We start from the raw sequence: 24956 nt of genomic DNA on the forward strand, positions 1-24956 counted from the left end.
GCCCAGCAGGTCGAGGCAGCGGTGGCCGGGAGCGGCCACTGCACTCCAGTCTGGGCGACCAAGTGAGACTTCAACTCAAAAAAATAAATAAATAAAATTAAAAATAAATAAAAATATTGAAAATTTACTACATACTAGACCCATAACTGTTCACTGTGGCAGCCACTAGTCACATGTGGCTATTTAAAATTAATTAAAATGTTATAAAAATTTTAAAATTTGGTTCTCTGTCACATAGCCACATTTCCAGTAGCCACATGTGGCTGGTGAGTGATGATTGCATTGTATAATGCAGATGTGGAACATTTTCAGTTATCACAGCAAGTTTCTGTGGGATAGCACTGTATTCTGGACCCTTTCAAGACTGTTTAGGCACTATAGAGCAGTGAGTAAAGCAGTTTTTGCCATTGTGGCGTTCAGAAAGAGAGAGAGAGATATATATATATTTTTTGTTTGTTTGTTTTTGAGTTGGAGTCTCACTCTGTCGCCCAGACTCTGGAGTGCAGTGGCCGCTCCTGGCCACCGCAGCCTCGACCTGCTGGCCTCTGGCGATCCTTCCGCCTCAACCTTCCAAGTAGCTGGCACTACAGGCGCGCGCTACCACACCCGGCTCATTTTTTATTCATTGCAGTGATGAGGTCTCGCCAAGTTGCCTAGGCAGGTCTTGAACCCGCGGGCTCAGGCAATCCACTCACCTCAGCCTCCCAAGGCGCGGGATTACAGGCTGAGCTACCGAATCTGGCTCAGAGTTATATTGTGAAGGAAAATAACCTGTGAATGTTTAGTTTGTCATATGGTGGTAAGTGGTAGAGAAAACTAAAACTAGATGGGAATCATAGGCAAGACTACAAGATAGGAAAGGACTGAATGAATGAAAAGCTGACATCTGAGCAGAGATCTGAAAGGAAATGAGTGAGAGTTTCCAGAAAACAGCAAATGAAACACCTTTACGTGAGGAAGATTCTCCTATATTGAAGGAAAGGGAAATAGCAGCACTGTGCTCGTTTATATAGAAGTGCTTGCGGGCTGTTATACACTGCAAGGTGCAGTGAGACAGGTTAGAAGACAAGGAGATAAACCAGGCATGGTGACTCAGGCCTGTAATCCTAGCATTTTGGGAGGTGGAGGTGAGAGGGTTCCCTGAGCTCAGGGGTTCAAGACCAGTTTGAGCAACATGGCAAGACCCCGTCTCTACAGTAAGTCAAAATTAGCTGCGCATGATGGCGCATGCCTGTGGTTTCAGCTACTTGAAAGGCTGAGGTGGAAGGATCACCTGAGCCCAGCAGGTTGAGGCTGCAGTGGCTGTGAGTTACAGCACTCCGGCCTGGGCAACAGTGTGAGACTCCAACTCAAAAAAAAAAAAAAATGAGGAGGTGGCAGGCTAGAGTTTGCTATAGATTAGATGTGGGGAATGAGAAAAAAGTGAGGAGTTGATGATCTCAAGATGTTTGGTTTGAGCGGTATCGGGTTGATGTACAAGTTCATGGAATGCAAATGTTGCACAATGGCTGGTCACAGTCCATCACATTTGTCAGTTCTTGGGTTGACAGGGATAATTATGGATAAAAGCCTTTAAATGTTTTTCGTCAAAGCCCAGTGGTCTTCCTGAATGTGGAGAATCACTCAGGTCAAAGTGGTCCTCTTTGAAACCATTTATTTTCTTTATCTCTTTTTTTTTTTTTTTTTTGAGTTGGAGTCTGTTACCCAGCAAGTTACCTGGGCTGGTCTTGAACCCACGGACTCAGGCAGTCCACTTGCCTCAACCTCCCAAAGTGCTGGGGTTACAGGCGTTAGCCACTGAGCCCGGCCTCACAAAACAATTTTCTTGCCATGCTTTCCCTGATAGCATTCTCACTGTACATGGCACAAATGCAACACTTTAATCCATGTTTATATTTATGCCTCCGTTAAACTCAAACAGAAGACTGTGCTGGAAGTGTGTGTGTGTTTTTCTACTTGGCACTTCGTTTTCTTTAACCCACAAATAGCACTAACTTAAAAGCTGTAAAATGTAAGGCATATTCATAAGCATGACATTGTCCCTCCAAATGACAAATGATAAACTCCCAACCCCACAGTGTTGCCATGCCAAAAACAAATGCTACAAACTTATGCACCAACTTAATAAAAATGAATTTTATGCTAATGTGTGGAAAACTGCAAAAAGAATTTGTGTAGGAATGAGGATAAGGTAGTTGTGTGTTAATTTTGAAGTTTGTTGAACGTTGAGGTGGAGGTTTTATTTAAGCAGTTTTATGTGTAAGTCTGGAGTTAAAGAAGTTCAAACCGCAGATCGAAATATGGGAAGATACTGTATAAGGATCAACTAGTTTAAGCCATAGTACTTGATGTTACTTCCTAGGGACAATAGTGGGAATGACAATGAGGTGCAAGAGCTCTCTTTTCTGTGCCACTCCCAACATTTAGAGGTCAGATGATTAAGAGAGTAGTGCCCTGGAAGCCAATGAGGTGTTTGAAGGAGTGAGGTTTTTTTGTTTGTTTGTTTTGTTTTGTTTTTGAGTCATAGTTGCCCAGGTTGCAGTACAGTGGCATGCTCATGGCCACCCCAGTGTCGACCTGCTGGGCTCAGGTCGCCTCAGCCTTCTAAGTAGCTGGAACTACAGGCAGACACTACCACGCCTGGTTAAATTTTTTTCTTTTTGAGTTGGAGTCTCACTCTGTCACCCAGACTGGAGTGCAGTGGCTGCTCCTGCCCACCACAGCCTCGACCTGCTGGGTTCCGGCAATCCTTCCACCTCAGCCTTCTAAGTAGCTAGAACTACAGGCGCACTACCATGCCCGGCTAATTTTTGATTTATTGTAGAGATGAGGTCTCGCCAAGTTGCCCAGGCGGGTCTCAAACCCGCGGGCTCAGGCAGTCCACTCACCTCAGCCTCCCAAAGCGCGGAATTACAGGCTGAGCCACCGAGCCCGGCTTAAATTTTTTTTTCTTTTTTTCTTTTTTTTTTTTTGAGTTGGAGTCTCACTCTGTCACCCAGACTGGAGTGCAGTGGCACGCTCCCGGCCACCACAGCCTCAACCTGCTGGGCTCCGACGATCCTTCCACCTCAGCCTTCCAGGTAGCTGGAATTACAGGTGCGTGCTACCATGCTGGGCTAATTTTTGATTTATTGTAGAGATCAGGTCTTGCCAAGTTGCCCGGGCGGGTCTTGAACCCGTGGGCTCAGGCAGTCCACTCACCTCAGCCTCCCAAAGCGCTGGGATTACAGGCTGAGCTACCAAGCCCAGCTTTTTTTTTTTTTTATTGTAGAGATGAGACCTCACCGAATTGCCCAGACTGTTCTCAAACCCATGGGCTCAGGCAGTCTCCTCACCTCAGCCTCCCAAAGTGCTGGAATTACAGGCTTGAGCCACCGCACACCCTGCTGGTATTGAGTTATTTAAGAGAATCAGATGCTGTTGGTTGGCTCAGTAAGAGGACTGAGGTTAGATTAAAGTGGAGGCCATTGGTCACATGACTTGAGGGTGAAGCTTGAGGAGAAAATGGGAGTAGTTGAATCTTTTTTTGAGTTGGAGTCTCCTCTGTTGCCCAGACTGGAGTGCGATGGCATGTTCCTGGCCACCGCAGCCTCTGCCCGCTAGGCTCTAGCAATTCTTCCGCCTCAGCCTTACAAGTAACTGGAACTACAGGCGTGTGCTACTACGCATGGGTAATTTTTTTTTTTTTTTAATTGTAGAGAGGTCTCGCCAATGCTCTGGTGAGTTTTGAACCCACAGGCTCAGGCAATTCACTCGCCTCGGCCTCCCAGCATACTGGGATTATAAGCTGAGCCACTGAGCCCAGCATAATTGTATTTTTTAAAAGAACATCTGAGTTCTTTCATCTGTGTTTATAAAGAATAGCAACATACTCCAAAAATCCTTAGGAAACAAGGTAATTACGTCGCTTGTTGAGTAACTTTATCTGTGGATCTTTAATGTGCAATGTAAGGAATAACTGTTAAATATATTAAAATATCTTTGAGATATTAAGGTAATTTCCAAGTTTCATTTGCATGTCACTTTATTTTTTTATTTTTATTTTTTTGAGTTGTCTTAATTCTGTCGTCCAGACTGGAGTGCAGTGGCATACTCAAGGCCACTGCAGCCTCAACCTGCTGGGCTTGGTGTTCCTTCTGCCTCAACCTTCCAAGTAGCTGGAACCACAGGCCTGTGCCACCATGCCTGGTTGATTTTTTTGATTTATTGTAGAGACAAGGTCTTACCATGTTGCTCAAGCTGGTCTTGAACCTCTGAGCTCAGGTAATCCTCTCGCCTCTACCTCCCAAAGTGCTGGGATTATGGGCGTGAGCCACTGTGCCCTGCTGTACTTGAAAAATTTTAAGTGAGTACATTGTTTAGTAGAAAATAGTTAGCTTTCTTTTCTTTTCTTTTCTTTTTTTTTTTTTGAGTTGGAGTTTCACTCTGTTAACCAGACGAGTGCAGTGGCACGCTCCCAGCCACTGCAGCCTCGACCTGCTGGGCTCCGGCGATCCTTCTGTCTCAGCCTTCCAAGTAACCAGAACTACAGGTGTGCGCTATCATACCCTGGTTAATTTTTGATTTATTGTAGAGACGATCTTGCCAAGTTGCGCAGGAGAGTCTCGAACCCATGGGCTCAGGCAATCCTCTTGCCTCAGCCTCCCAAAATACTGTCACTGAGCCCAGCCAGCTCATTCTTCAAAAGATTTTTAGTCAGATGTTTGTCTAATGGAAGTTTTTGTTATTGTTAGGTGCATAAAGAAACAATAGATGCTGTACCAAATGCAATACCCGGAAGAACAGACATAGAGTTGGAAATATATGGTATGGAGGGTATTCCAGAGAAAGATATGGATGAGAGAAGACGACTTCTTGAACAAAAGACACAAGGTAAATATTAGGGTGTATTCTTTTTCAGTGTTTTGTGAGTTACTCTTCATGCATAAATTTAATGAATATGATTCCTTTGTTTCATTTTGAAGTTACATACTTGATTTGTATATATGTAGTACCATTTGGATCATCTCAAACACTTTATTATTCATAATTGAATTCCAAATGGAATTAGCATGTGTTGTGAAGCCTATAAAAGTGAAGGCGGGCCAGGCACATTGCTTACCTTTTGGAGTGGACTAGAAAACTGTTTTTAAAATATAATGACTTAGGATAATCATATTACCTCTTGGCATAAGGAAAGGATGTTAACCTTGCTTGCTTAATATATGTTAAGTGAAGACATATTTGAAGAGCATAGAACAACATTAATTTTTGGGGGAAGAAAAGCCTCATGAACTAACTGTGCTGAAATATATCTTTTTGAATATTGAATGTCCTAAACTTGCTTAGTTTTTCTTTTTTATTCTGTGGAAAACATTAACTAAGCCTTTTTTTGCAGAAAGTCAAAAAAAGAAGCAACAAGATGACTCTGATGAATATGATGATGATGACTCTGCAGCCTCAACTTCATTTCAGCCACAGCCTGTTCAACCTCAACAAGGTTATATCCCCCCAATGGCACAACCAGGACTGCCACCAGTACCAGGAGCACCAGGAATGCCTCCAGGTAGTACATAGACGTCTTAAAATTTAACCTTCTTAGGACTTTATTGATATTGTGATATAAGTATTGCTTTCATTCCTCTCTTTAATATTAATTTGTGATTTTTAAATTTGAAATTCTTCTTTATAGGCATACCTCCATTAATGCCAGGTGTTCCTCCTCTGATGCCAGGAATGCCACCAGTTATGCCAGGCATGCCTCCTGGGTAAGAAAACTCTTATAATTGGCTTGTGAGCTTCTGCCTAGCAATGATGTTTTTCAGTTTGGGTTAATCTGAATGAAATGTAACTTTGCAATTTTTGTTTTTAGAAGGTATGGGCTCTATAAATCTTAAGCTTGTCTAATAACGGGTCGGTCAGTAAATATAAGGAATATAAATTTGCCTCTGAAGAGATTTATGGGTTTTAGTATATATGTAGGCAACCATCTACTTCAATTGCATTTGTTGTGATTAAAGTGGTTGGTTATAGATTTGAGTTTCTGAGATTGAGAACTATCCTTACACTTTGTAGTTATGACCAAGAAGAAAACTCTGTAAATGATTTGTCAAAGCGTCAAAACTGAAATAAGTATGAGGTGCTCATGCCCATCACTTTTACTTAAATATTGTTGGATGTGAAAGGTATACAATACACTTTCCCACTGTATTTTGAAAATCACAGTTAGATTTTGATTTTGTCATACATTTTCACAGATTGCATCATCAGAGAAAATACACCCAGTCATTTTGCGGTGAAAACATGTAAGCATCTCATTCATAATGTAATTCAGGAGGTATAAGTCATAATGTCATTTTTTTTGTGTGTGTATGATATCTATTCAGTTGACTTCAGAAATTTTCTAACCTTCCTCACTAAAACTTCTTAAGATTTTGCAAGCTGGTGACACAGGTCTCTTAAAGGAGGGAAATAAAACATCTGTGAGGAAATAGTAATAGATCCATATAAACAAAACATTCTAAATGTGTAGCTATTTTCCTCAAATTATTAAAAGTAGTGGGACCTCGTAGTAAGGGTTAATACTTAAGAAGGAATGTATATTCTTCCAAATTACATGCTTTATTATGGGGTGTAATTGAATTCTCTAATAAAAAATATATATAGAAGTTAATCTGGTAAAAGTTGTAAATCAAGAATTAACAAACTTGTTAATTTTTAAGAGAATTGGACACTGATATTTGAAGGTGAGCTCTTTTAAGGAAAGGAAGTAAATATGGGTTTTTTTTTAAGTCATGGTTTAGTGTTATGTAGCTATTGTAAATAAAAACTAGGCAATCTGGGTTACTTTTGATTGTCTCTAATTTTGGTTGTAGTATTTCCTTGCTCTTCCAAAAACAAAAGAAAAAATTTAACTCCACAGTGTACATTGAGTATTTTCCTTTTGAAAAATGTGACAACTCTACAATAGAGGTTTTTTTTTTTATAGTCTGTGAATATTTTCCAAGTAGAAGAAAAGGGGGTTTTGCTTTCCAATTATACATGCTTTAGATAAGCCTTTTTGTACATATTAAGGAAAGTATATTTGTTTTCAGTGACTTTGTTTTGTCAATAAAGATTTTTTTTTGCTTTTATTAGTAAGCCCAAGAGTTTGCTGGGTTTTAGAGTATTTGTTTTGATAGGATTGTTGCAGTGTATTCTGTACTCTTTCAGCTTGATTGTTTTCAGTATTAGAGGTAAAATTCAAGTCTTTTATCTAGTGTTTCAGACTTTAGCCAAAATATTTTCTGATGGTTTATGCCGTTAATTAACTTCGGTTGTTTCTCGACATTTGCTTTCTAATAGAATGATGCCAATGGGTGGAATGATGCCACCTGGACCAGGAATACCACCTTTGATGCCTGGTATGCCACCAGGTATGACATGTTAGACAATGTTCCCTTTCACTATGACAAACAGGCTTTATTCTTAAGTTTTGTTGTTTTTTTTTTAAACACATTTATGAGTACTAGTGCAATGTAATTTAGAAATACCCTAAATTGCAAGTTATTTCTAAATTGCGAGCAGTGTTATGATGGACTCTTTTTTTGAGGTTTGAAATAGATAGTGCCGGGCTCGGTGGCTCAGCCTGTAATCCCACGCCTTTGGGAGGCTGAGGTGAGTGGATTGCCTGAGCCCGCAGGTTTGAGACCCGCCTGGGCAGCGAGACCTCATCTCTACAATAAATCAAAAAATTAGCCGGACGTGGTAGTGCATGCCTGTAATTCCGGCTACTTGGAAGACTGAGGCGGAAGGATCACCAGAGCCCAGCAGGTGAGGCTGTGGTGGGCGGGAGCGGCCACTGCACTCCAGTCTGGGCGACAGAGTGAGACTCCAACTCAAAAAAAGAAGTAGATAGTAAAAATAATAGGCTTCAAAGCAGCCAAAATGAGTCACAAAGTCCATGCAGTGAAGTCCATGTATTTAACAGTGCTTGTATTTGTTAGGAATATTTTAGGGAGGTAATAGAGAACAGCAAACTACATTAAGCAATGTAGTCACTTATTTTCTCAGGCTATAAAAAGAAAAGTGTTAGATTTAGTGATTCAGTTATAGCAATAACTCATGCAGAAATTTTTTGACTTTGCTAACTTTAGCTTTTCTCCCTCAAAAATGTCACTCAGTGGTTATAAGGTGGCTCAGATAAAAGGGGTATCTGTAACAATAATGCCCTCTCCTTTTTCATTATTTGGCAACAAAGTAATTTTCCCAGAAGCTCCTTAGCCTCTTATATGTCATGCTGTAAAGGAACTTGGGAAATGAAGCATATTTATTGACTTTTTAGCCTAAAAAGTGGGAGGCAAAGTGTGGAGAAAGGAATTTGGTTAGCCAGCTAAGTGTACCATAGGAGGCTCTCTGTTGGTTGCCTTGCTTTTTATGCTAATATGTTTGCGGTTCATAGCAAATTTAGAAGTATTTAAGTGATAGTTGATGGAAAAAGACACAGAAAAAATAAAGCAGCAACAAAATTAGAATCATTACCAATGCTGCCATTAATTTATAGGAAACAGTTCCACGTGTATTATGCTGTGAAATATGTTTAGGCATTTCAAGGAATACAGAGTAATAATTGTTCATGTTGTAATATGAGGTTGTTAAAAGTTTTTTGTTAAGCTGGGCATGGTGGCTCAGGTCTGTAATCCCAACGCTTTGGGAGACATAGGCAAGGGGGTTTGAGACCAGCCTGGGCAACTTGGCGAGACCTGGTTTCCACAGTAAATCAAAAAATTAGCCGGGTGTGGTGGCGCATGCCTATAGTTCCTGCTGCTTGGAAGGCTGAAGCAGAAGGATCGCCTGAGCCCAGCAGGCTACAGTGGCCATGAGCATGCCACTGTCCTCCAGCCTGGGCAACAGAATGAGACTCCAACTCAAAAAAAGTTTTTATGTTGAAGTTTTATGCAGCAGTGGTGTGTTTTAGCAGAATATTATTCACAGCGTTTAAAGGCATATGGAAACAATTTTGTGTGTCATGCTGTTGGATTCACAAAACTTTTACTCTAATTTGCATTAGAGTTCAGGGAGCATTTCAGCTTCTGGCAGACGATAAACATAATTCCAGAAGTTTGCTAAATCAGTAAATAGTGAGCTTAAACATTTTTTCCATATGCAGAGTCCAGTGGTATCTCTTGATAAAATTCCGAAGCAGTACAAAGAAACAGTCTTGAAACAAGATTGTTGCAAGAGGCAAATGCCTGAATTCCTTGGGCTTAGTTGAGTTTTTCAGAAGTCAGTTGTTAACTTTGTAGTATAGAAGCACTTTTCTCTGAACTAAATGTTTCAGTGACTGAGTCCCCCTCACAAATACTTTTTTTGCAGGTATGCCCCCCCCTGTTCCACGTCCCGGAATTCCTCCAATGACTCAAGCACAGGCCGTTTCAGCTCCAGGTATTCTTAATAGACCACCTGCACCAACAGCAACAGTACCTGCTCCACAGCCTCCAGTTACTAAGCCTCTTTTCCCCAGTGCTGGACAGGTAAGGTGAAATTTATGAAAAGGAATGTACTTTTATTTAAAGGTAAAGTGCAGTTGCTTACAGAAGTCTTTGATATTGTCATAGGTCAGTTTTTCTGTTTATATTTTTTAATATTTATTAAATATACTAAAAAGTAGCTTATCCTCTTTCATGTTTACACACAGATTTCCCCTACTCATAAAAGGTTGTATGGAGCCAGAGATAGTATGTTATTTTTTTATGTTTTTATAACTATGGACCCTGTTTATTCCTAGCTTTATTTAGAAATGAAATATCTGGGATGTTATAGAAGTCCTTCTTTACCAGTTGAACTATGAGTGGAATGAGGCCAAAGCCATAGATCAAAGTCCTTAGCAAATCATTTGTTGGGCTCTTCTAGTATGTAATAGTGAGGAGCTACAGTGCTGTACTCCTGGTAAAATAGCATCATTTAATGGCTTTTGACCTAGTCATGCTTGTATTTCCTATTGGTCTTACCTTTTTTCAAACTTGTTCCAAAGCATAAGTGAAAGATGCTTCTGTTATCTACAGTATGCGTATAATGATCAAAACCTTTACTTTTTTTTTTTTAGTGTAACTCAGAATTAAGCAGATTCAGATTTAATTTATTTGAAACTAAGATCAAGATATGTTTCCAATTTCTCTTCTAGATTATCCCTAGGGTTTTTTTTTTTTTCCTGTTCTTTTTTTTTTTCCTATTTGTGGTGCTAAAGTAAAAGCATTTCCTTTAAGTGCGTTAACTTTTATGCTTTTACTGGGTGGAGATTTTGTTTGAGAGATGTTAGACTTTTGCCAAACATTTTTTTGTAAATCACTGGTATAGAACTGGATCATAGTTTTGATGTTTATGCATTCTTAGCCTCAGTTTCAGGTATCATTCTTCAAATACTACAATGCAAAACACATTAGTTTTAGAAAAGAAACTGTGGTTAACTAGGTTTATTGGTGTAGTGAAAACATTTTTTGAGGCTCATATTTTCACTTTGTTGATTGTAAATATTAACTGCCTCTTTAAATAAATGACATTTGATTGCATTACATTTTGCATATGCAAAAATGCAATCTATATTAAAAGTCTACCCACATGGCTTATTTTCACCCATTTGTTTGGAGACTTTTCATTGTTTCCTTTCTTTTATGCTACAGATGGGGACACCTGTAACAAGCTCAAGTACAGCTTCATCCAATTCAGAAAGTCTGTCTGCATCTTCTAAAGCTCTGTTTCCTAGCACAGCACAAGTACGCAGGAAGTTGCAGTTTAAAATTGTTAAAATGGCTTTATAACTTAACCCTTTGGGACCCTACTTAAAAACTAAATCTTTTTCCAAAAATACACTATATCGAATTTTTTAAAAGTCAAATTAATGGCATATAAATCAGTTGGTATTTGAAAATTTGAATTCATACTAACAAAAAGTGCCCTCAGCTCCTATGGTTCTAAAGGGTTAAAAGCATGTAAGCAGTAAATGCATTCTAGTGGCCAATGGTTAGCCTGATGCATGATTAAGCTATTTTGATTTATTCTGTTTAATGCATCACATGTAATGTACAGAAATCTAGTACTTTGCATTTGGTTCTAAAGTTGGCTTAGTCTATGTTTTCAGTGTGTTTGGTATTATGAAAAGTAACATGTTTGTTACTGATAACTTGTTACTTAAAAGATCCTGCTAAATTAACCCTTTTATTCATGATAATCAGTCATTGTTAATTTGGAGAGATTGTTTTTAATATAAAGAATACTTCTAAAGGACACATCTTTAACATATTACCATTTCTTCTAATTGTTCATGTTATACTTAGTAAATGGAGTTTGCCCAGACTCTGTTCTGTAGTTTCTATCTTTTGCTTTTTTTTTTTCTGCTTATTAGAAAAATTACTTTAAACGGCTAATTTAGAACAGTAAAAATAGAACACATGGTATTCTGTTATATGATTCTGTATTTCAGCAATCTGGAATAAATACAAAGCATTGTAAGTTTAATTTTTGGTGAGGAGGTAGAAGACGTCTGAGAAGTTACATGTATAGTCTTACTTCCACTGCTGTGTTTTAGATGTGACTTAAACCCAGCATCTTTTGGTATTCTTATGGGTTATCTTTGAATTTTGTGGAGCATTTCTCATCTGTTTTACTTTCATGTAAAATTTGGTCTTTTATTTAATATTGGTGTTTTAGGATAAACTGTTCATAGATACATTTGATTTTGGGTTTTGATGTTTCATTGATGAAGGATTCTATTTTACAGGCTCAGGCAGCTGTTCAAGGACCGGTTGGTACAGATTTCAAGCCCTTAAATAGTACCCCGGCAACAACTACAGAACCCCCAAAGCCTACATTCCCTGCTTATACACAGTCTACAGCTTCAACCACTAGTACAACAAATAGTACTGCAGCTAAACCAGCAGCTTCAATAACAAGTAAGCCTGCTACACTTACAACAACCAGTGCAACCAGTAAGTTGATCCACCCAGATGAGGATATATCACTGGTAAGTTTTTAATTTTTTACTAGCAGTGCTTGATTTAAAACCAGTGAAGCAGTTTGTCCCTTTGAAAAGTATTGATTTGTACTTATAAGGTCTGTGATATGGCTTAATGCTTACTAAGTGATTTTAAGCTTCCTGATTTTTAAAAAACCACAACATGTTTAAAGTGAATGTGTATTTATTTATTGCATGTTTTGGTCTTAGATACTTTCCTTTTCCTTTCTTCAGACTATTTCTATAAGAAGAAGTCAGGTTCTTACCCTCTTAAGTAATTTCAGTTTGACATAAATTTGTATATATTAATTGAAGAAACGTTTGAGTGTGAGGTAGAATCTGCAGGTCCCTGAATTCCTATATAAAGTAATTAAATTTGATATAAAGTTAATATTTAGGATTTTGAGAACAATACTTTTTGCTAAGGCAATTTATCATTCCTGGAAAGTTGTCAGCCATGGTTTGAGTATAAAAATTGGTGAATTGTTTTTAAGACATTGAGATTTTAAGTAGTTGGACTGATTTGTGGTTAAAAGTAAATAATTGGGGAGTAAGGATAAATTTTTAAAAATTACTCTTGGATTTTAGGTGCATGCCTTTAGTGTTAATGAATCTCTCTACATTCAGGTATTTAACATTGTGTTTATTTTTATTTCCAGGAAGAGAGAAGGGCGCAGTTACCTAAATATCAACGTAATCTTCCCCGGCCAGGACAGGCCCCCATCGGTAATCCACCAGTTGGACCAATTGGAGGTATGATGCCACCACAGCCAGGCATCCCACAGCAGCAAGGAATGAGACCCCCAATGCCACCTCATGGTATTCTTCTTTTTGTTTATTGTATTTAATGGGTTTCTGAGCACATGAATAAAATGTTTGATTTACCTGCAGAATACATTGCATTTAAAAGTACAGTACATAGACCAACTCAATCTTTTTCTTGTGTTTTAAATGTGTTTTGTAGGTCAGTATGGTGGTCATCATCAAGGCATGCCAGGATATCTTCCTGGTGCTATGCCACCGTATGGGCAGGGACCGCCAATGGTGCCCCCTTACCAAGGTGGGCCTCCTCGACCTCCGATGGGAATGAGACCTCCTGTTATGTCGCAAGGTGGCCGTTACTGATCTTACTTCAACCAGTCTAATAGGTTTGGAGATTAAACCTTTTCTCAACTTGTGCTGTTTATATAGCCAAGCTTCCGTCAATAAGGCTTCATTGTGACTTTAACAAACATTACCTTCCCACATACCAGGAACTATTGGACATTTATTTTACATGGGAAAATTTATTTGGAATAATAAAGCAGGAACTTTTCCTGAAGTTGCAATTTATACTGTATGGCTTCTTTTTCATGTTTCATCTAGGTTTTTAGAAGTGAAGTATAGTAAATTTGGTTCGTTAAATTGTGAAGGCGCTGGAATTACATGAACATACCACCTTAATAAAGGCAAGTTCTGTAAGCTTACATTGCTATTTGTAAAGTTATGCCTTCGCAGCATTTCAGATGCTGTTGGACTTCATGTCCCCAACCTAGCTTGGTGAGGGCTGTAACTGTTTCCAAGTACCTGTACATTGGAAGTCTGAATGTGTAACAATATTTAATGTATTTAGAGTTCCTCATGTTGCAGGGTTTAAGAAATCTGACCCTTCAAGGTCATGTGACTTTTCTGTACTGTTATACTTCATTGTAATAAAATGAGAGAAAAATTTATGCCTTTTTATTCGTAACCCAGCTGTGGACCACTGCCTGAAAGGTTTGTACAGATGCATGCCACAGTAGATGTCCACATAATAAAATTCATAGTTCCCAATACAGTTTTGATATATCATTGGATTCTGTCTTTTGAGTTGTAGGTTGTTCCATAGCTGCATGTTTTAAACTGAACAATATATATGAAATTGTAATGTTAATGCTTCAGTTTACAGAAAAACTTACATATGAGTGATTCCATAATGGGTATGATATCTTTATGTCACCTTCCAACCCTCTTTGGTGTCAATACATGTCGGATGTAAACTTTAATACTTTTTCCTTCCTGCTTAGATGTTTAGAACCTAGTGCCAGACCCATTTGTTTCCTTCTAATTATTTATGGGACTTCAGTACTGCATGGACCACAGAAGCTTTTCGGGTGTACACTTCTAGAAGCTTAGGTGCATGCAGTAATAGCTTCTTGTGCTGTCATGGGGTTGTTATATGTTGTTACAGGTGCAATGCAATGTTGGGAATCTAAACGTGCCTCTGTTAGGATGGTTAACAGATGGATTGGCAATTTTTAACTTTATTATGTTGCTGAAAGATTACATTATTCATTTGATTAGATTGAGTTCCTTCTGTTAAGCCTAGATGACTTTACTGTTGAACTTTTCATCCTTAGAAATTTTGAATGTTACCGTGTTCTTTTAGAGAACATACCTGTAGAGATGACTGCTATTATTCAGTGTTTCATGTTGCAGATCTCCTATAATAATAGCTCTTGTTGACCTTCCTGGCATCTGTTTTTCTGGTCTTCATTTTTGGAGGATAATCTTATGATTATTTAAGTAACAAATAACCTATACAAAGTAATTATTAAAATAAATTGATTTTTTATCAATATAAAGTTAAGACTCCTAAGAAAATGTATGTGGAGGTATAGATAAAAGATGTGAAATCTGAAATTTTAAGGAAGAACAGACTTTAAATTTTAAGGAAGATTTATTTATTTATTTTTTTGTTTTGGCTCATATCTGACCATTGAAGTGTTTTAACCATCACAAAAGAGTCTGCATTTTTAAACTGACAGGTAGAAGTTATTCATTCAAACATTTGCAAGTGTTATAAGGCCTGAATGCTATTTTAAGTGATATTTTGCTTCAGTGAGTTTATAGCTTCTGTGCTGGGATAGTATAGAGGAACCCCCAAAATTCCATAGTTTGAGAAAATCCATATTGTTACCAAGAATGTGTTTCTTTTCTGCCTGCATTCAAGTCTCAGACACTTTCCACTGAATCCCTGCCTACCAAAATAGTTTTCTAATTGATATTGCTGCTTCAGTTTGTCAGCAAACTTAGTATACTGTCAGATTAAAACCTCTTAAAGATCTTTAGTATAAAAATGACATAACTGGGCTCGGTGGCTCAACCTGTAATCCCATGCTTTGGGAGGCTGAGGTGAGTGGATTGCCTGAGCCCGCGGGTTCGAGACCCGCCCAGGCAACTTGGTGAGACTTCATCTCTACAATAAATAAAAAAATTTAGCCAGGTGTGGTAGCGCGTGCCTGTAGTTCCAGCTACTTAAAAGGCTGAGGCGGAAGGATCACTGGAGCCCAGCAGGCCGAGGCTGCGGTGTCTGGGAGCATGCCACTGCACTCCAGTCTGGGCGACAGAGGAGAAGACTCCAACTCAAAAAAAAAAAAAAAAAGACATAATTAAATATTTAAATGCTTAAATAGGAAGTGCTCTCTTGAACCAATTGTCTCAAGAATTTTATGTACAGGCTTATTGGCAAACTGCAAAAAGGTTAAGAAACCTATTTCAAAAGTTATGCACAACTTATTTGCGTTTTATGCAGAGGATTGTTAATTTTATAGAAAATTTTATTGCTGTCAGGTCTGAAGGGAGAAAATAATAACTTGTAAATAAGTGATAGAATTCCAATTAAATGAGGCTGGTCCAGGGGCAGTGGTGTTTGCAACTACTGATCACAACCAGTTATTTGTTTCTTCTCCATTCCCATTGCTTCACTTTACTAGCCTAAAAATAAATCAGAAGTGTTAGTGTTGGCACTTCAAAGTGAGCACAGGTTCCTATGTTGGTAGCTATGTATCTCAGAGATGGTGCCCATTTAATAACAATTAAGAGCCGGGCTCGGTGGCTCAGCCTGTAATCCCACGCCTTTGGGAGGCTGAGGTGAGTGGATTGCCGGAGCCCGCAGGTTCGATACCCACCTGGGCCACTTGGCGAGACCTCATCTCTACAATAAGTCAAGAAATCAGCCGGGCATGGTAGTGCATGCCTGTAATTCCGTCTACTTGGAAGGCTGAGGCGGAATGATCGCCGAAGCCCAGCAGGTCGAGGCTGTGGTGGCCGGGAGCGGCCACTGCACTCCAGTCTGGGCGACGAAGTGAGACTCCAACTCAAAAAAATAAATAAATAAAAATAAATAACATTTAAGGTGTAATTTTTGCATGCATCCAAGCCTAATTAAGCTTCTAGAAAATACTTTTTACCTAGTTGCTTCTGGGGTCCATAGTGTAATTGAATCATGAGTGTAACAAATTACGTTGGAATAACTTACGCTTCCTTAAAAGGTGAAGTTGAATCAAAGTGAACTTAGACTGCCCTCACAGAAGACAACTTTTGGGACTTGATATATTCAGGCAGACATTGTGCTTGCCATATTTAAATAATTTGTTAGATTAATAGAGCTGCCAGCTTTGGCTCTATCTACTATTATATCTGCCCTTTTTAGAAAAACAAAAGCAAACCTTTTGTCTGGCACTAGTTTCTATTTTACTATTTTGTGATAGTAACAAGACCAGCAGATGAGAATCAATTTTTGAGTGACTGTTAGAATTATCATTTCATATGAATACTTAGTATTCTTTCACACATTTGCCATTGGGTATGTGAAAAATGCTCTTAGTGTACTCCTGCTCCACTGGTCAAGTCACATGTTTAACTTAAAGTTATCTTAATTAAACTTGGTTACTTGAGGGGAAGATCCCCAACACAATTAAATTATGGGCTCAGAATGGAATTGTGAACAGTAATTTTTTTTTTTTTAAAGAGCTGCTCTTTTTTCCTTTGCTTGCTTGGTCATTGGGATTTTTTGAAAAAAATTTAATGCATGTCTTTTAAATTAATTGGGTAACATTTTTCTAAAATTAAAATTTTCTTCTTCCTATAGCCCTGCCATAGGACAGGCTGAGGCTGAGTCTCAGTGTTGCCCTGTTCAGTCTGAGGCAAGTGGGATTTATTTATTCCTTATAGGGGCTTTCACAGCTTTATGGCTGTTGGATATTTATGTCCCCAAACTTGCAGCAAGTTTGGTGAAGGCCCCTAAATTTAATTAAACTTAGGATTTTTATACTCTTGGCAGAGAAGGCTCTATATTAATATTCACGTTTGACTGTGGTGTTAATGAACTTTAAAAGATTTCATATGCAATTTACTTTGTGTTACATAATATTTAACAGCTTCAGTCAAGCTTGTATTGCTATATTAAACTTAAGTAAATTGATAATTTGATGTTTTGATTTGGAGGCATGAAATGTTTCAAATTTTTCACTTTCATTTTTAGGAAAATATTATTGGTTATTTTCTCCTCAAACTATTAAATTTAACCACATGGATAAGTTTAATAATTGGAAATGCTACTGGATACTGAAATCTGCATTCTTAATCACAAACTTTGCATTGAATTTTAAGGTTGAAATGTCATCTGGAAATGCTTGTGATTTTTAATATTTTCAAACTTCACCACATTAGAGCAAATGTTAATGTAGAGCCCTGTAAAAAGTGGGAAGGTGATGTGTGTGTGTGTGCTTGTGTGATACGTGTGTGTATAGTCCACACAGTTTCAGTGTTACCTGTCAGTATGGATAGATTACTAATTGTTAGGTAGCCAAATTAAAATTAGATCATATGGTGAAGTTATTTGTATGTTAAACTATGGTTTTCAAATTATTGTTTTGAGGTTCATTTTCAGCCTCACTGAACTGTGTTTTGTGCACATGTGAAAAGTACTCATATTGGTTTCCTACTAACATATGTTTTTATTTGGTAAGAAAAGGGGTGTGTGTGTGTGTGTGTGTGTGTGTGTGTGTGTATGTTTGTTTTGTAGGGGATAAAGAGGGAATTGGAAGAGAGACCAAATGTGTGTGTGTGTTTGTTTGTTTTGTAGGGGATAAAGAGGGAATTGGAAGAGAGACCAAAAACATAAACCTGAGTTCCTTCTTGTGTATGAGCCACCATTCTATCTAGATAGCAATTTTTTTGAGCAGTGAACAGCACACAGTATAGGAATTGTTTCTGTGTGGTTTTCATTCTTGAAATAGAGAAAAAATATGCATTAAGTGAATTCTAAATTTTGACTTGTTTAATTAGAACATACGCTTTTCACTGTAACTGAATTGTGGAAAAGGATTTTAATACTTAAAAAAGACTTGTTGCTTCCATAACAAAATACTTCATTGGACTATTTTATAATCTCAGCAATCATACACTGTAATACTCCTTAATTGGAGCTCTGTTTTCTGTTGTGCCCACCATCTCCCAATGTACTGAAATCTCTTGAAGCTGCTTGTCCTAATTCTAGAAGTGATGATTGAAGTAAGTGTAATTGAAACACATGCTCTGCTTGAGTACTGGGGGTGGGAGGGATTTACTAATGGTGGCATAATTTGTTGAATGTGATATATGTAGGTACCAATTAAATAATGTTCTTTTTGGTAACTGTAGTTCTGTGACTTAGACTAATAAGATTTTGAGAACAATGTAATTTTTAGATGTCCATGACATCCTTTGATAAAACTTAGCAAATGAAAGAAAAGTCACTTTAATGGAGATAAAATTCTGATTAAGCTGATGAAAGTAGATGTAAGTTATACTGCTTAGGGAATAAGTATTAAAGATGTACTCTAAAATGTATGCAGTGAGATGTCTTTAAAAAAGCAGTACTTATCTACCTAATACTGAATAACCTTTCTATGTTACTACAAAAAAACTAATTCTCTTGTAACTCTTAATGGAAAGTCTTCTAAAAGGAGGGATTCAGTTATAAGACTTGGCTATAGAGAAGATTTTTATAAGCTAACATTCACCTAGTTCCACTTCTGCTGTCTCATGACAGTGAAGTTTACTCCCTTTTTTTAACCTCTTTTTTCCTGTTTTATTTTTGATCATCTGAATCATTTAATAATGTTTTGTTTTTATAGCAAAGAGATCATCTGACTTTGCTGTGTGATGTTTCTTGGCAAAATAAGAAGCTCTTATTGTAACAATGTTGTATATAGTGTCCTGTGCATAATTGATGTCCATAATTTTGTAATTAATGCTGAATTTTCAAAACTTAAGTTCTTAGGCACCCCTAATATGAATCTGATTCAAGCTAATTCATAGAAAATGGGGAGAGCAGACCTTCATTTGGAGCGTCCTGATAACTTTAAATATATCCAACTCGTTCAAGTGTTTAATTCCTAAAACATCTTTTCAGATGTTCTTGCCTGGCATTTTTGTTAGAAAGTAAATTAAGCTTTAAAGTAATACTTTTTAAACCATTTCTTTAGTAAGACTTAGAAGAGAATTGCTTTTAACAAGCACTATCTTTTCTTGCTCTGGACTTTCTGCATTCTTGTGTAATATTTTGGTCTTAAAAGGAAGAACTTTTCATTCACTTCACAACTCTGAAAAAATAATAATTGGAAACTAAATTAGTTTTAAAAAATCTGTACCATCTCTTTAAATTTGTTTAATCTTATACTCAGGGAAAAAAATATCTTTATTTCTATTAAGCAGAATATAGTAGTCATACATATTAAGATAGAAATTTGTAGCCCAGTGGGTCTTTATCAGAGTTAATTTGAACTATTTCTATTTGATGCATATAAAACAAGGCTGGCTAATTAGATGGAAACTTTCATGGTCATGTTCTTTAGGAGACATATAATCAGTTATGAGAATATATTTGTGCATGTTTAAAATTTTGATCTCCTACAGAGGAGATTTGTGTGAGTAAATTGTCTTAATAGTTGATTACTAGACCCCATCTGCTAATTATAAAACTTTAATAGTTTGTAAGGTTGTGATACGGCACAGCTTCAGTAATGTGCTGTGTTGTGTTTGGCCAGGGATTTGTGAAATACTGTGTTTTTAAAAAGATGAGGTCCTTTATTGGCATCTTCTAAGTCCTGTGACATTTTTATACTGTCTGGGCTTGTTTGAATTTTGCTATTATTATAGTTTAAAAATTTGTATGCCTTCCGTGAGGAATTGGCATTGAAGTTCATTGATACCCAACTTGGATAAAAATGAAGAATTGTGATTCCCCAGTTGATTTCACATAGTGGTTATTAGGGAGAGAGACCATTGTATAGTGTTTGACTTAAGAACCTTAAACGTAATGAAAAGTAATAGCATTCCTGCTAATGGTTTGCTTAGATTTCACCATATCATTCATTTTAATGTAGCTTCTTAAAATGTTATGGCTTAACAGTTAATTATTAGAGATTAAAATAATATTTGCATCTCAGTCTCATTACTAATAAGACCACTTAACTACCCAAGTGGAGCAAGGGAAGCATTACTATAGTTCTTAAAAGTTTAAGTTAGAAAAATGTGGGACATCTAGATTGAGCAAAGTCCCTCTTTTACCTTATGTTGTACTACTTCAAGAAAAAGCAACAGAATTGCTTTTTAGTACATGTTTTTAAAATTGAGAATTTCTGATAGAAAATGAAATCAATTTTTGTTGGGAAAAAAGTTGAAAGTTATTAAAAATTTCCTCTATGAGGGTGTGTCTGTATATTTAAGTTTAGAAATTAATCATATATTTAAGCGATAGGTCCACTCTCCTTTTTAGGGTAACCAAAATTTCCATCACAGTTCAGTTACTGGAATACGTAGTTTGTTAAATTGAGATGTGTCCAAGAGATTTTCAGTGTTATCAGCTCATTCTCATAAGTTCACTCTAAATTTAATAGCCAATGTAAAGGAACTTGTAAAACTTAGGGAAAGGATTTACTGTATTAATACCAGGCTCTGAGGAAATTTAATGCACATTGACTTTTTAAACTGGATTGAACTCCTCAGTTTAATACAATTTGTGTTTTTGTTAACTAGCAGCAGAATTTCAGCATTTGCTACTTACTGGTAGAGAAGAAAAATCCCACAGCCCTGCCAGTACAGGTTAGTTTAATCTGTAAGTACCTGATGTTCCTATTTTTTTCAAACATGTCCATATAACTCACACAAGGAAGAAAGCTGTGCAGTTACTTAAATGTGAGTATAACTAATAATAGGTTCATTGGACACTTTCAAACACTCAATATTTGGGCCAAAGTAGATCTAGGTTTGCTAACCCCATTTGTAATAAAGGTGTAATACTGCTCCTTTATTATCTGTTTGTGGTTGAACCTGAGTAAATATGATTGTATAAAAGGAAAAGACGGTGAAAGTTTCAACTGGCTATATGCCTTGTTGGTATATGATGTAGAGTCCAGGGCTTTGGGTCCAGGGTTTTATACATAAGCCACTCATTGGTGGTTCTCATGTTTACCTTTTAACTTTTTACAGTATGAATCAACCTAAGAAAAAAGGCAGGTCTCTAGGTGTGATAAATGGGTGTACAATCGTAAGCTAGAAAATGTTTTTATACTGCCTTTTTTGTTCTTAAATGTTTTAAGATATGTTCTCATTTTTTTACTCTCCTTTTTGTAAACTATAACCTATTCTGTAGGTACACCAGTGTGAGTTCATTTTACTTTGAACTAAGAATACCAAAAACCTTTTAATATTCAAAAGAAAGCTGACTACCCATCAGGAAATCTAGCCAGATTCTTCATGTAATCCTTTTGAGGGATACTGGGGATGTAATGGGTTCTGGAAGATACGTTAACATTTTTATTATTATTACTTTTTGTTCTAACAGTTCATCATTGTTTGAGCCATCCTTGAGAGATTTCCTGTAACCTTTAAATATTGTGCTTTTATGTTGATGTAAACTTAAAGCACTGAGGAGGAAGGAATAAAGCATACAACTTAATTTCTGAAACACATTTATATAGGGTGTATGGCTTCCTCCTCTTCATGTTAAGTATGATAATGTCTAATTTGAGACAATCTAGTTATAAAACTAGCTCATCTATACTCATTGAACTGGATGGTGATTAGCCCTTATTAAAACTAATCATCCTTATATGGAAATCATGTGTTCTGTTAGATTTTTAAAACCTGGATTTATCAACTGATAATAAAATATATATATAAGATACCCACTTGTTTTTTTTTTTTTAAATGTAAAACTGCCCAAGGCCTTAAGTTTCATTGCCTTTCACAGTTTAATCTGTATATGAAATGGCGTAGACACAGTGGAAATGGTTTCCTTTAAACCATCTCTATAAAGCTGCCTTCTGGTGAGTATTATTTTATGCTTTTATACATCATGGTTTCACCTTTTAAAAGTAATTAAAATGGACACTTATCAAAGAGGTGAGCAATCTGAATTTCTACAACTCTTTGGATATTACTTGAATCAGAAATATTAGAAGATTATTTTAGCATTTGAAAATTTCCCTGTTAAACCTGGTTCACTTTTTTCTGAATTTCATTTAACAGACTATAAATATAAAAATGTTTAACACTAAGCTATTTCCTTTTGCTGCGGTGGAATAAGTGTTTTTACTTAAAACTGTCTAGTATTTAAGAAAAATGTTAATGTTTTCTTTTTAATTGACAGCCAAAAGATTTTTCTCAATGCTTTTGAGATATTGCATAGGTGTAAAAATACTAGAAGTCTGTTCTTGTTGAAGCTGTTGTTGGAGTGACTGATGAGCAGTTAAGGTGGAGTTAAGAGTAACAGGAGGATTTACCAAAATTGGTCATGCAGGCCAGTTGTTTACAGAGTTCTCTTTGAGAGACTTGAAATTTTCAGGTGTATGATTTAAGTCCCTTTAACTACATGTGAAAAACATGGGTTAGAAGTACCAATTTCTGAGACCATCTGTACCGTGAAAATTAGCCTCTAAGTATATTTCTAATTACGTTATGCCCTTTTTATGCTTAGTCTCAGTGTAACATGACTACTTATTTCCCCTCTAGTTTTTAGTTGTATCCTAGATAATGTCAGTATATGCTAAGGGTGCTTTCACATTGTATTCCTACTGTGATCTTTGTGAACCAGTAATGAACAGTTGAATCTGATGAATTTTATGAGCAATGATAGTTTTCTAAAATCTGAAAATTGATATCTGAGTATGTGATGGGGCAATGTATTCTTCCAGATAAGCACTAAACAAAGTATGGGTCCTTAATTGTGTCTTTAAGATTTAAAGTGAAGTAAATTTCTAAGGAACTGTGTCCTTTCCTAGCAGGGAAAAGCAGAGTGAAAATTTGGTAAGTATGTAACTTTAAATGCATGTAATAGTGATGAGAGTAAGTAGCCAAATTTCTATAGTTTAAGATAATTAGAAGTGAACAAACTTTCTTAAATCTCCTTTGTGACTTAATATTTGTGCCTAGCATTCTTGCAGATTTGTGTGCACAATGATTAAATTTAAACGTACCTACTCCTTTGTCTGGTTTGTATTATTTTGTATAGTGGTTTAGTTACTAATTTTATACTTCACGCTTTTTCAGGGTAGAAATAAGTGGCTGTTAGAGAAACTATCTTTGAGAAGAATTATTTCAATGTCCCCTTTTAAAACCCAATGATGACTTTTCAGTCTGAAGTTTTTTGTTTTTTCAGCTCCAGTTAAAACTGACAGTAGGCAACTGACCAAAACTGGAAAAAAACCTATGTGCTCTTTCTGGACTATTAAAGGAATCTATGCATAATAACAAAATGGTAGTAAACCAGTACTTGATTAGCATGTTTTTAAATTAAGGGAGAAGATGATGAAATTTGGAGTCTCCCCCCTTCCTGGTAGGTTGTATTAATAAAACTGTAATAAATGAAGACTAAGATGAAAAGCATTTAATTGCCAGATCAAGAAAGAAAGTATCTCTGAGAAATAGGTCCATTTATTTCCAGACCAGTCTAGCATTTTTTCTGTGAAGTGGTACAAGATACCAAAGAGTAAGAAAGTGGCTTGTCTCACAAGTCAAGTCTCTGGGCTTCACTTACACTGGCAAGGAAGTAAGTGAAGAGCAAGTCACACAAGATTGTAAGGAGGTCCTGAACAAAGCACACTGTGGCGGGTACATGGTTAGTCCATATATAAATCATCTAACTTGAAAGGTTGTAATTAAATACTACTAGCTTTTGAAATTGAAGTTTTTATGTGAGTAATATTAGCGCATCTTTTCACTTTGGTTTATCATCTGATTAAGTTGCTGGAAGCATGTTCAAAAAATGGAAGACTACATTTACTCATATATGTATGTTTAATTTTTGTCTACTGGGTGAGCTTGGGAGTCGAGATATTCCTTAGTGTATGTGGCCATGTAATGATTAGAGTTGAACTGACAAAGAGCATTGAAATGTTTTTCAGGCTGGGCTTGGTGGCTCACGCCTATGATCCCAGCACTTTGGGAAGCCGAGGTGAGAGGATTGCCTGAGCCCATGGGTTCGAGACCAGCCTGGGCAACTTGGCGAGACCTCATCTATACAATAAACCAAAAAATTAGCTGGGTGTACTGGCACGAGCCTGTAGTTCCAGCTACTTGGAGGGCTGAGGTGGAAGGATCCCCTGAGCCTAGCAGGTCAAGGCTGGGGTGACTGTAGCGTGCCACTGCACTCCAGCCTGGGAGACAGAGTGAGACTTCAACTCAAAAAAAAGAAAAAAGCTTTTTTTTTTTGGTGACCTGGGAATGTTTAGTTGACTTTTAGTAAGCCAAAACTAGCATTTGCAAAATGGTGCTTTATTTTCATATCTGAAGTGATTTTTTTTTAGTTTTTCTCTAAAACTTGAAAGATTTTAGTTTCTGCATTATTAAAAGTCTCAGTTGGCTATCTCATTTATTAACAAACCTTGATGTACATGTTATCTACAGAGATGAATAAAATATTATTATTTATCATACTTGTCTGAGCCCATTTTATTAATTTGTATTCAGAAGCTTATATTGAAATATGAGAACTCATCGACTGTCCTGAGCAGTCTTTGGTGTGCCCTGGGAACAGTAAGGAAGAGTTTGCTTTATTAGACATAGAATGTTTATAGGGAGGTGAAGAACTTTTTTTTTTTACCATATAAAATATCCCATTTATTTTATTATTTATTATTTTAATCAATATTTTTTATTATGATGTTGTGGGGTACAGTTAAGGGTTAGGTATACAAATACG

General features: G+C 36.8%; 1 protein-coding gene across 6 annotated transcripts in view; it reads left to right on the plus strand.

Moving 5' to 3' along the window:
* ZNF207 (zinc finger protein 207) overlaps window positions 1-16939 on the plus strand; it is a 20465-nt gene extending 3526 nt beyond the window's left edge. The window contains exons 3-14 of one of the 6 annotated variants that reach the window (XR_002481448.1): window positions 4734-4872; window positions 5378-5545; window positions 5672-5747; window positions 6237-6284; window positions 7324-7394; window positions 9334-9491; window positions 10638-10730; window positions 11735-11977; window positions 12628-12787; window positions 12933-13116; window positions 13334-13416; window positions 16860-16939. Coding sequence is in view for 4 of the 6 variants with exons in the window: in XM_008049673.2 (XP_008047864.1) it covers window positions 4734-4872; window positions 5378-5545; window positions 5672-5747; window positions 6237-6284; window positions 7324-7394; window positions 9334-9491; window positions 10638-10730; window positions 11735-11977; window positions 12628-12787; window positions 12933-13093 (1317 nt within the window). In the remaining 2 variants the exon portion in view is untranslated. Of the gene's footprint in view, window positions 1-4733; window positions 4873-5377; window positions 5546-5671; window positions 5748-6236; window positions 6285-7323; window positions 7395-9333; window positions 9492-10637; window positions 10731-11734; window positions 11978-12627; window positions 12788-12932; window positions 13783-16859 lie in introns of those variants that run through there. The other 5 variants (XM_008049673.2, XR_002481449.1, XM_021708377.1 and 2 more) reach the window with 5 other exon arrangements.
* The last annotated feature ends 8017 nt before the right edge of the window (window positions 16940-24956 follow it).

The sequence above is a fragment of the Carlito syrichta genome, unplaced genomic scaffold, assembly GCF_000164805.1.
Source record: "Carlito syrichta isolate Samal-C Ts95f unplaced genomic scaffold, Tarsius_syrichta-2.0.1 Scaffold135915, whole genome shotgun sequence".
Classification (NCBI taxonomy): domain Eukaryota; kingdom Metazoa; phylum Chordata; class Mammalia; order Primates; family Tarsiidae; genus Carlito; species Carlito syrichta.